The sequence below is a fragment of the Triturus cristatus genome, chromosome 4_2, assembly GCF_964204655.1.
Source record: "Triturus cristatus chromosome 4_2, aTriCri1.1, whole genome shotgun sequence".
In the NCBI taxonomy this organism is placed as follows: domain Eukaryota; kingdom Metazoa; phylum Chordata; class Amphibia; order Caudata; family Salamandridae; genus Triturus; species Triturus cristatus.
In genome coordinates, this window is record NC_140586.1 from 433808842 (window position 1) to 433822199 (window position 13358).

General features: G+C 41.8%; 1 protein-coding gene across 3 annotated transcripts in view; it reads right to left on the bottom strand.

Annotated features, from left to right (window-relative positions):
• Positions 1–13358, bottom strand: part of LOC146834526 (ferric reductase 1-like) — a 594548-nt gene that overhangs the window by 101184 nt on the left and 480006 nt on the right. For all 3 annotated transcript variants that reach the window (XM_085601924.1, XM_085601923.1, XM_085601922.1), the window contains one exon: positions 3710–3822. In XM_085601924.1, the coding sequence (XP_085458050.1) occupies positions 3710–3822 (113 nt within the window). The remainder of the gene's footprint in view (positions 1–3709; positions 3823–13358) is intronic.

The following is a 13358-nucleotide window of genomic DNA, read 5'->3' on the forward strand; positions in this document are numbered from 1 at the left end:
GAGCAGTAAAAAAAAAAAACAGGCACGGACAGTCACGCGTTGGGGAGGATGTGGCGTTTCGGCCCAAGCTGCCGACTCGAACTGTGAAGATTAGTTCAACTCTAAACATCGGCTCAACATCCAGTGATTCCGGAAACTTAAACACTCTGCGCCTCTCAAATGTATGTCACCTTGAATAATGTATAACTGGTGCGCTTGTAATGGGCTCCAATACCTCTGGGTCGAGTTCGCGCTACACAGAACTGCAACAACAAAAAGTCACAGTGCAACGCCTGGTAGGAAAGGCAAGACCAACTGGCTTTGACGGTGTTTACTTTAGTAAGTTGACAAGGAAGGTATTCGAGATATCCCAGGTTAGCCCCGCCTGTGAGGTGCCACAGAAGCAACTAATCGTCAGCATGCACACGTGTGTACATAGCACGGTGGAGCAGAAACTGAAAAACCGACTGAAACCCATGGATCATCATCTACGGCGCAGGGACCGCCTTCGTGGCTTTTCATCACAGCTGCTGAGCATAGGTGTCTCCGCTCTGTAGTGGACGTGTTCTAATGACGCGCAATCAGAGGACACAAGGGAGTTCAGCTACTTCGCACCAAAGTTGACACTTTACACATTCATGGGGGTCCAGAGAAAAACTGCGTGTTAATGATCTCTCAATTTATTTGGGCATTTATTTACGTGCGCTGCACAATAGGTAAACTTGGAATGTTTATAACGACAAATTAGTATTCAAAACTTATTTGTGGGAAATACTGAATTCACAGCATCTGTAATTGTAATGTTTGTCCAGCGTTCGTCCGTCATGGGTAAGGGGGGGGACGCGATGTTATGACGTCCGATGTTACGACGTCCGATGTTAACGTTGGCGAGGTTTCATACTTGGCTATAGGTAGCAACGCATTCGCGTTGCAACGGCGCACGATGTTCTAAATGACGATGTGATGGATTTCGCGATGTATTCGCCGCGTTGTTAACGCACGTGATAGGAGCGTGCGCGATGTATCGTCATACATCCGTGAGTGTTCCCCATGGGCAGGGGAACCACATTGGGTTTTCCACTGTGCCCCCCCATTGCTCGCTTTGGCAATCAAGCTCCTGTCAGAATGGGTGAGTAAAGATGCACTACTGCAGGGCTTGTGATGGGACCTGACCTTGGAGCATGAAATCTCCCTATACATGGATGATTTGCTCTTATATGTAGTGGACCCCCTTCACTCAATTCCGCAGATGCTGGACATCCTTAATGCCTCTGCACGATACTCAAGGATTACCATAAACTGGCATAAAGTGTGGCGTACTCATCAATGGGTTAGAGACCATCAAAGGACTGGGACTGCCCATTCCACTCGGTTGATACTACTTATGCAACAATAGCCCCCATAGATGTTTACACTCAAAACCTTGAAACATTCTTAACTCTTATAAAGCGGATGGAGCCAGATGGAGGAAGCTGCCACTATCCCTGATGGGTAGGCCATGATGGATAGGGCAGCCCTCTACAAGATGGACCTGCTACAAAAATTCCTATATGTATTAATCCCAGAGGAATTCTTACTGACTGTCCGGGCAGTCACCAGGAAACGTTTATGGGACGATGGCTCACTCAGGATTGCGTTAGATACTTTGAAACGAGTTCCATATGAGGGGGGCATCGAACTGCAAAACCTCAAATTATACTACTGGGCAGCACAGCTGAGGGTGGTCAATGACTGAGCCTTTGAGGCGCAATGGGATACAGCATTCATTGCACATAGGGGACTACTTCCACATAGGGGTACCAAAGAGTGCTCTACAGCTGCACTAATATAGAGGAGGGACAAACCCCCACAGCCATAGTACTCCAAAGATGGAAGAATGCAACAAAAGCAATAGGATGGTAGAGGAAAATAACCTTAAAAACACCACTATGGTACTCCAATGTGTTGGCCGAAATGAAGCTATGTTGGGGGGAGGGCCTATTGTCATTTGAGAGTCTCCTGCCCCAATACAAGCTAGTTGACTCCCAGAGAGTCCGCTATCTGCTGGATCAACATACATAGTCACATTAGACATCCAGAGGAATTAACAGAAAGACCCCAATGTAACAGAGACTCCAAGCAGTCCCCCTTCATCGACATACAATCTGAGAAACCTAGGCAACACTGGTCTGCAACTTAATGAGGTCCCTGGATAAGCTTAAAGACAGATGGGCACAGGACCTGGGCACAATTGACGAAGTTAACTGGGTGGAAGCATGTAGATATCCTGGAGGGGTTGTGATAAGGGTGAGTTTCCTCCTCCTCCAACTCAAGATACTACATAGGGCATACTTCATGCAGACCACACTCTACAAAATGGGTCAATTGCCTGATGAGAGGTGTTCAAGGTGTTATCACCAAAGGGGGACATTGATAGACACCCTATGGGAATGCCAAAGCTGAGGACTCTTTGGCGGACCATACAGGGATACTTAGAGGAGGCAGAGGGGCAATCAGTGGATCTATCAGCATGGGTGGTTTGTTGGGGTTTATGGGGTGCACAGACGCTGCTGTGGTATTCTCCCTTGTGCAGTAATATAGCTCTCATGGTGGCCAGGAGGGACATCATACAGGCATGAACCTCCCCGCACAGACCAACAGGCTTGAAATATGGACTGGTGCATGTAGGATGAACGGGCGATATATCAAGTACATGGTTGCCCAAAGAAATTTTAAAAAATATAGGGTCCGTGGACTGATGATGGAGATTGCAGGGACTGATTCAGGAGTGTAATTGGCCATCACGTGGACAAATGTCGAAGCCTTCTCTCACTAGCCAAATCTAGGTCTATATACTGCTATTGATGAGTCAGCATCCCGATCTCAAACTCCACCAGAAGATGCCAAAGTAAGGGTTATATGTGCTACTTTGCTGTATAGCCATATACTGCAAATAACATGTTTTATTTTATAGCTATAGGCTTGGCTTTTGGGAAATTAAGTTACTTTAATCTGTGTATAATAACAAAAAGTGAGCAGGTCAATTTAATATTTAGTAAAAAAATATATACATATTTTGCAATGTAAAGTGCTTGTGTAGGCCCCTAAAATATTATGACTGAATTATGCCAAAGTTGAGGAGATGTGGTTACTCTACATCAATTAATTGTGGACTACGGTCAACTTCCAACGGTGAAGAAAGAAAGCTAGGTTACATTAGTCTGTATAGAATAACTGCCAGCCTACCATTCATCACATCTCCATGGCCTACACACATTTCTGGCTTGAGCTGATGATTTTGCCTGCCAGAGGTCATTAGCCTACTCTCTAGGGATACTTGTTATCAACAACCGTCCACTTTGGAAGGACGAGCCATCTTGGAGGTGTTCAGTCAGTAAAAAGAGCCTCAACACTTCTTTTCCCTTGCTGACCCTAAAAGGGGCTGACACGATGTGCTCCCATGCATTGCCATAACCCTCATATACTCAATGGCTACAACCCCAACCAAAAGAAGAAACATTTTTGACCATGACAGAGAGAAGGTAAGCCCATCCTCCTACCAGTCAATCATTTCTGCTTTTCATGTCAACATAACGAAAATACTAATCAGGTTACTTTCCGACTTTATAACTCGCAAGTTATTACATAGTCAACAAAACTGCTAAAACATAAAAATAGCTAAGTGTACGGACATGAAAATGATATGCACAGATATACTTTTCTCTGTACTTTATGATCACTTCCAACATACCTGAAACCAGAGTTCTTTACCAAAAATCTTTCTCTTAGCAGAATAACGTAGGTACCGAGCAAAGACCATTCCTATACTTCCAGTGGTCATCCAAGCAATTAGCATGAGAGCACCTAGCCAGGAATAAATGGAGGAATTAAAGTTAATAAAATATTGGTTTGGCGTTTTTATCACACTTAATTTAACAACAGTACATCACACTATGGCATCCTACTAGAAAATACAACTGTGACATCAGATTACCACTTTTTATAACTCAACCAAGCGTGGGCTTAGAATGTAGGCAAACAGGAGGAATCAATGCCTGCATTGTATACTTTCCGATAGACTGAGCCAACCTCGCCATTCCATTTAAGATGATAAAGTAGGTTTACTGATTATAGAGCCAGACAATGCTAGTTATTGGTCCTCCCCTACATACGAGTTACAACCACAGAATAGAAATATAGTACAATAACTGGCATTATCAGGGTCAGTAATCTTAAGCGCATATCAAAGTGGCTGCAATGTTACCAAACTTCAGGGGTCAGTGTTGGAAGGTCTAGGGAACTTGGGGGCAAGTAAGCAACTCTTCTTACAAGTACTGGCATTGCCTCTGGATCCTCATGAGTCAGGTGCCACAACGAGCTCAATATATTGTCAAATACCACTTCTGAGTTTTGATTTTCATATGAAGAGAGATTGAATATTTAAGGATTACTCCTGTAAAATGGTGTTCGGTTCAAAATGTAATTATTTTAGCACATTGATGCTTGGTTTCTCAATGACCTCAGGAGAGTGGTGCAATAGTAGATCTCTCAGCAGCGTTTGGCTCTATTGAGCCTGACGTCCTGCTGGGTCAAGAGGGAGGCGGGGATTGCGGACAGACACTGGGCTTGGTTTCCCTCTTTCTGCCAGAGTGCACAATCTATCAGACTTCCTCTGTTTCCGCTACAGAAGTCTCATGGACAGAAGAGATTCGCTCTGCCTCCCCTTCATTTTTAGGTTGCGCCTGCACAGTGAAATCTTTTGCATTTAATATATCATAAAAGGGGGCTCTTATCAGTTCTCATGTGTTTGTTCGCTTTTGTGTGGAACATTTTTTGTTATCTTCCCCTGGCTGCACGCATTTATCATACTTCTACTAAAGCCGTTCACAATGTTTAAGCTCCATTCACTGTCAAGATAAGATCTCTTCTCACAGACAAGGAGGACAGTTTCTAACAGTATTTTGGAATGCTTGCTTTTTATAGCTTAGTTATGTAAAGCAGATGCTTTAGCCTTAGAACGTTTATGGTAATTTCCTATTCATGCTTGGGTAGCTTTCTTTCCATTTTGTAGGCATTATTGGATTGATGTATTCAACTTAATGTATTAGGTCATTGCGATCAATTCTAAATGTTGTAATAAACATTGCACGTTAAAAATAAAGTTAATATACAATAACTATGCTATATTTTACTACTGAACAGGAAGCCACAAGTGCAGTTACCTTGAAGACAACAGGGCCATGATTTGCATGGTGCAGCAGGTGTAGTAGCACAGGGCCAAATTTGTCAAAACGCCTCTAAACACAAAAATTGCTATATTGGACTACTAAACAGGCAGTTGCAATTGCAGTTACTTTGCAGTAATGGTGCAGCAGACACAGTGGCACCGGGGCCAAAAGCTCTAGGGACCCCACTAAACCCAGATTATTGTTAAAATGTAAAACTAAAACAGGCAGCCACAAGTGCAGTTACCTTGCAGACAACTGGGTCATGATTTCAATGGTGCGGCAGGTGCAGTGACACTAGGGCCAAAAGCTCTAGGCATCCCAATAAGCACCTAAAATTGCTATATTTTACTACTAAACAGGCAGTCACGAGTGCAGTTATCTTGCAGTTAAGTTTGATTTTGCAAAATGAAAAAAAGAATTAACCCCAGCACCTTGGGAGCTTTCTCCAATGGTGTTGTGGTAATTTTTCTTTTTTTATTGTCACTCACAGACAGGATATGCCTGGCAGTGAGGAACAGTAAAAAAAAATTAAAAATAAAGCCATCTGTCTGTCCACTCTAAATAGGGCATATGGTTGAATGAGGTACCTTTGACGGCCCTTATTCAATTGGGCCATGGGAGGACGCTTTACACTGAAAAAGTAAATGACTCAATCAGCATAAAACTTGCAGTCTGTCAGACTCAAAATTGGTTTGGCTGACCTGGAGCTTGGCAGACATGGTACTTTGTTGCTGTTGCAGTGGAGTATCTGTCAGCCCTTGAGGCCCACCTAATGCAAATCAATACTAACCATGCACATCACCAGAACAGTCCATCCCAAACATCAGTCATCTCCTGTGGTGGCTGGTGACATTTGAAAGTGGTGGGGCACAAATGTTTGGGGCGAGTGACCGGTGGCAAGCAAGCCCGATCGTCACACACACACACACACACCTGATTTGCAAGGGAATGCAGGGGGAGGGTACAGAGAGTAGGGCACTGCCAGGGGGTTCTCTGAAATTGAGCAAATCTGGGCATTTAAATCATTAGATTATCAGGCAATTCAATTCACTTTCAGTAACCATAGCTAAAACTGCGCACTGGAGTGGTAGACAACTGGCATATCATCAGGAGTGGGTCTTCCTACTGAGTGACCTGCAATTCCAGTGGCATGTCACTCACATTTCATATTTTTTTTTAGCTTGGGGCATTTCAATCATGGGAACTGTGGGGAATCGGTAGAATGATTTCCTGTTTTAAGTCTTCGTTTTAGATACCAACTTTTTTGTTACGAACAGGCTCTGTATCTCTTAAATTTCAGAAAATATCTGCTCGCTGACAATTTTCCTGAAACATAGACAAACGCATCCATGCAGGTAGTAGCATAGCAGGGATGCCATTGGCACTGGGGCCAGCCAGGAAATGGTCCCCTTAACTGATGTTGGGGTGGCAAAACCAACATTGTATGGATACAGTGGGCCCCTCGGCAAACCCCACCTGCTGCAGCAGTAGTAGTTAAACCCCTACAAACACGCACACATGTATACAACCACACACAGATGCATGAACACAGTTAATACATTGTTTATTTTTAATTTAATCTTTTCTGGATAAAGGTGCAAGAAACCAAGGTTTGAGAAAAGCAGATCTGTAGCCATTACTTACACGAGTGAGTTTTCCTAACCATACCCCAGTACTTTAACAGTGATTTATTTTTACTTTTTTCAATGCGAAGACAATACTGAATGCAGAACATAGCATTACAGAAAAATGTCTACGGTGCGGTTACCACTTTTCCAAGAACCTCTCTTCAAGGCTCACCAGGCGGTATCGATGGCTTCAAATTAAATGAATAGAGGACACTGCGAGGCTGATCTACACCGGTCATTTGTTTTTCATATCACTTTAAGGCATATTGTGTCCCTTGACAGGAAACCAGAGTGTTTTCAAATGAACAAAATATTAAATAAAGTACGCAGGGGACGGCTGCTCTCGGGAAGCTGTATTCGGGTGGGGAGGGGGTTAAAAAAAAGTTCACATATCTGTCGGCCAGCCGGCTGGTCGGCCGCCTCCGTCCTCTGCACCCTCTTCCTGGCTTCTCTATGAACAGGAATCAGGAAGCACCCAGAATCCATAAGCCAAACACAACACTGTGCTGTGATTGGTCTGAGCGCCATAGTTCGGCTCTCAGCCAGGGAATTGGAGCCTGGGCATGTTCTCCACGCAGGCTGTAATGCAGCCTAGGTGGAGAACACGCAAAGTGCGCATGACTGTTTGGCCGGCTCACGATGGCTGGCCAAACAGTCATGGGTACTTAGAGGGAACCAGCACTCCTCCCCCCTGCGCTGCCTAGCCTAGCCCCGTAAAACTGCCATAACACAAAAAATAATTGGATAATAACCTTGCGTTATCATTTTATATTTCATTTTTTGCAGTGCTGAAAGGCAGTGGGGCAACGCTCCTCTGCCTTAGCGGAGGAGCTGCCCCAGGTCACCTCATCAATTCACCCTATGGCCCACTGTTTATAGTTGGGAAAATTGAGATTCACACCTCCCCAAATCTCACTGACTAAATTATGACCCTGGCCTTATTTCATCCTGTGAGAGGTAGAAACCAAACTCTGGCTTAATCTGCTGACCCTGATGCTAAATTAAAGTAAATGCATTGTGTATTTTATTCACTGAGGTTTACTTGCATGTCTCTTGAGATTATGTGTGATAGCAAACCTGGACCCTACTAGTCGATTCACTTGAGGGGCTCAAGCAAAAACCAGAGAAGTAATTAACATTAAGTGAGCTAGATGACATAAACCGGTCAGTGATCTATTTTTGCAGTATGACTCGCGCAGTGTGTCTTCTAATCCTTAAAAAATAGACTTCCATCATCGCACACCTTGGCATTTAAAAACTACAGCTTATTTATTTTTAAGTGTCCTTTACACAACAGGAAATCCACATATTGGTTAACCATCAGTTGAGTAGGGTATCCTTTGGGTTTCTCTACGGGTCTGTTGTTTCTCCCAAAAGCAGAGGGAGAATCTTGGTTCGAGAGCACCATATTGTCACCAGGAGAAAAGTTTTCTTACTACAAATGTGAGGGTACGACAATAATATTATGGATGTGCATGTAAATTTCTGGCAGAATGCTGCTTAGTTCCGTATGTGGAAATCCACACATCAAAGTCACGTCTTGAGAATTTCTGAGACAGTTTTCACCTCCCCTGACAGAAAGGAATGTCTGTCCTCCATCTGTAACTTTAGTTTTATATCAAAGTATACAACAGACCAAGACATAATGTTCACATGCACGAGCCACTGTCAATTGGACCATTATTTATTTTCCTAGCAGTGTACTTGTTTGTGCACATAGAGCCTAGACATAACTAAGGCAACATCAAGGATGATGGGCTGAATGTAGTAATGGAAAAAAAGCATGTTAATGGTTCGCCCTGTTATCTAGACGTCCATGGTTTGATATTATTCTATTTTCACAGGTAATTGTATATTTATTTTGGGATATTTATGGTAGCCTCCTGATTAAGTGTATGATTGACTAAAATACACTAAGACAGTTATATATTTTTGGAGTAAATGATTTGCCTTTTCAGTGAAAGAAAGCTGACATTTAACTACAACATCAATGATGGCACAAACTAAAGCATATCATTAAGAACTGATCCACATTGGATGAGTAAAAGAGAAAGTTAGATCAATACACTTTGTGCCTACTGATTTGCGTGGTGTAACACTGTGAAGGGGCCTGCTATATACAGAGTTACTAATCCAATCATTCTGCCATCCTGATCCTAGCCTGTGGGTGATATTTGGCAATCTGAATCATGTTATTCTTCTCAACAGCCCTCAATCAGGGCCAAAGTGACTCGGTAGCTGTAGTTTTGTTTGAATTTCATTTGCAAAACTGGAGAACCCAAGCCATAGCTGTTGGCTACTCTGACCGTCCCATTTTAGTGATACTAATCTCCCTCACACAGTAGTCTAAGCAAAGTCTAGAAAATATATTATAATTTTGGAAAAACTGTGGTAATTAGTAAGTTGGAGAACTGAAAGGTAAATGGATGTAGCAATCCTCCATATCTATGATTTTCATCAACAACTCAAAAACTAACCCATTGACGGTCATCATATGTGGTTTGCAAAATAATACAATTCCCACTTCAAAAGGAAAGCACTATTTTTATTGATTTTCCCATAAATCAGAGCCATGAAAATTTGACTTTTTCAAATAATATTCACTTTAAATATGGATTTTCCTCTTATTCATTGATGTGGTCAATTTGGTCAGCAAATGTAGCACCATGTCCAGTTCAGTCATAACATGCCGTTCAATGGGGTGTCCGGGATTCACTTGATCACACTCTTGCATTAATAGAGAAGGCGAATTGAAACGTTAAAACTAAAAACTAATCTTTTACCTTTTACTCATTTACATAGCACCCATATTACACATTCCGTACACAACAGGAACCCCACCTACGCTACAGAACCTTTGTGGCAGCAGAAGCGGCAGCAGCTCCATTTACCACCACATGAACAGCACTGGCCTCCCCATCTTTCTTCAGGTGTCCTGGTGGCAGGGAGAGTCTATATGCTGAGTGCACTCTGGGGGGCATTGTATATGCAGTTACATGTTGAGGCTACAACCGCGTATGGGTGTCGGCCAGAAGTTGTCAGTGGCGTCCTTCCTTCCACCAGCTTCAGTCCCAGAGTTTTTGCCCGAGATGGGGCATTAAGACTCGAAATTTTCTATCTTCATGTATTGTTGGATTTTATTCTTATATTTTTTAATTTTTTTTATTGTATTTATGTATTTATCTGTATTATTGCTTGATGGTCAGGGACCAATATAAAGCATTATGCTACTACTACTCGAAATAGTATTTTCATGGATCTTTGGCGTGCACAGCCAGCCCCCCTTGTTTTCTCACAAACAAGAATCTCTATCATTCTTATTCTACATCTATTTACGGATTTATACAGCGCATAGCTGCCCCAGCCACGGGGCGTCCCAGCGCTTCCCAAAGAACAAGTGCCAAAAGACTGCTCCAACCAACACAGACCAGATTACGCGAGGAAGAGCCAGGTCTTTAATGCCTTTCAAAAGATCATAAACTTTGCAATCCAAGAGGACTCATAAAATGTTTCTCTGACTTGACTTTCTGTTTAAATCATATATGCGGAGGCTTGTACAGTGATTGGATGCACTGTAAAACATTTGAAGTTTATTTTTGTTGAATTCGTCACCCACTTGCTTTCCTGATTGTCCCTGCTATTTGTCACTTTTTCAGGTCTCGCCTGGCGTTAGCAGCACGCATGCCCTGCCCTCGCCATGCGAGGGCTTCTTGGAATCGATCCGATTCCAGAAGTCATGTCTGAGCTCCGCCCGTACTTTTCATTGGTGTGCGTCTTTTGGCGTCATTGAATATGCTGAACAGAGTGTAATGATTGTACCGGAGGCTTTGTAGTCCCTCCTGGTGGCCACTCTGTCCACTTTTGGCCACGCCCCCGGGACTGGATCTTTTACTGGTTGCAGAACACGGTGGGTTTTGTTTGTGTGTGGGGTGTGCGTTTACTTGTGGGTGACATTTAATGTGCTTTACATGAGTACCAGTTATCTTACATTGGAGCGCTTTACATGAGACCCAGTTACGTTACACAAGGACACATTCGATTTTGGTAGGCACGGGGTACAAAAATAGTCGTGCCGTGCTGTTGGTGTAGTTTGGCATATTACCTGTACCTTTACTACGAACGAAACATGGTTCTTGACCAATTGGAGCAATCCGCCTGAAAGAGGCACAAAAGCACCAGTAAACACAGTTCGTATATACAGCGTGGCATACATCCAGGAAACGAAAGCACTCACAGCGGTCATACGTGCTCGCGGGCAGCCATACAATCGGCGAGTGACATTTAATAATGTGATTTACATGAGTACCAGTTATCTTACATTGGAGCGCTTTTCTTGAGACCCAGTTATATAACACAAGGACACATTTGATTTTGGTAGGCACGGGGTACAAAAATAGTCGTGCTGCACTGCTGGTGTAGTTTGGCACATTACCCGTACCTTTACTATGAACATCACATGGTTCTTGACCAATTGGAGCAATCTGCCTGAAAGAGGCACAAAAGCACCAGTAAACACAGTTCGTATAAACAGCGTGACATACATCCAGGAAACGAAAGCACTCACAGCTGTCATACGGGCTCGCAGGCAGCCATACAGTCGGCGCTCAGTGATAACAGCAACATAACAATCCATAATGAATCGCGCGCGGCCTCTGATGGTTAGTCTGGGCAGCAATACCACACTTAGAAATGGAACCATTTTAACAAATCTATCACCCTATTCTTTCGCCCCATGACATCCTCTTCTCCCTCCTTCTCCCACGCCTTACTTTTGAGTACATGTGCCAATTCAATAAAAATTGTCAACTGGTTCCAAAGCCTTCTGTTTCCAGCATATAGAAATAGAAACAAGCATTTGCAATACAATAGGTCTCGCTTTTACGTGAGTTTTAGCTCTTTGCATTGTAAATCACAATAACTTTTATTTATGTTTTGGTTTATAAAATGTAAATAAAAGGCATTGTCATTTACAATGCCAATAGCTTATACTCGTGTAAATGCGAGACCTATTGCATTGCAAATGCTTGTTTTTAGCAGCAAACTTCTTGGTTACGAAGTCCTTTGCTGGCTCGTTTGTCTGCAGTAGATCGTGGGATAATCTAGTGATTTGTACTTTTCAGCAGCACCTTTTTTCAGATTATGTTAATCACAGCAAAATTGCCTGAATCATTTGTCCTTCGGTGTAGCTTTTTCCTTCGTTAGAGCCAATTGTAAAAGGCACATTCACGTGCATGAGCTGTGCATTGTGGCACAATGGCTACAAGAAAGGGTTACCCCTTTCTCAGTCACTAACCAAAAATGAGTGTAGCTATATATATATATATATATATATAGATATATATATATATATATATATATATATCCCACACTTGCAGTCTCCAAACAATCCGTATCAACGGAAAATAGAAACCACGCAAATCCAAAGTAAGGCACAGTAGTTGTTAATTTATTTTAAAGCCGAGTCTTCACAAAATCTGACGCGTTTCGGGCATCCGCCCTTGCTCACAGACAATCAGTTAAATAAAATGAGCCCATTTTATACATTGAGGCTTTCAATTGGCTGCATTTTTTTCACCATTTTTTTACACCATGTGACATTTAGAAAGTGAAGACACATTACTCAAAGTCAGATAGTCTGTTTTCCAAACAATTACATTTTAGACCACATTATGCAATGACAGGTTAAAATCTAAAAGCATCAAGCATAAGTCAAATATTCAGTTTGTATATGTTCTAATTGAACAATTAACGCAAAACATATATAAATATGCATAGTTATTTAGCATCTAATGCATATACTCCATGGTTATTGTTTCAATGGTATCCAATCTTAATTAACTGTGCAAACTACGCAATAAAGTGCAAATATTGTAGATTAAAATTTATTATAGCATTGATTTATAAAAACGAATACAAAAAATGTGCAAATTACGCAATGATGTAAACACAAAAAATTGTGCAAATAATGCAATGTTGTCAATAATTCAATATTTCCTGGATCTAGATACCGAATCATGGAGGTCAAAATGAGATGTATATGAAAGCATATAATGCAATTAGCATGTTTAAGTAATAATTATGTTTTGCTGAAAAGCTTGAATGTTTAAATTCCAAAATGTTATAAAATAATGTGAGAGAACTCACTATTATTCACTATGTGGTTTGAACAGAGATATCAAAGAGTCTATGTCAAATAAGTGAAAGTGAATTTTTTTTTACTTTTATATATCCCTGAATAATGTAATTGAACACATAGGGAAAAATAAAATGTGAATATAAACAAAAAATGGGATCAAAAGTGGAAATTCATACTATATATACGTGGAAGCAGGCAGGGCAATACACTCTAAAGAAATCTTATCCATATATAATACATAATATGATGTTAAAGAAACACATGTAAATCCTCATTTGTATTAAGCCCATTTGGGAATCTGCTATCTAGTTTTAAAATAAATTCAGATTCTAATCTTCTAAGCATTTTGTCACGGTCACCACCTCTCTTGATTTTAGGAACCGAGGCAATTACAAAGTAATTGAGGCA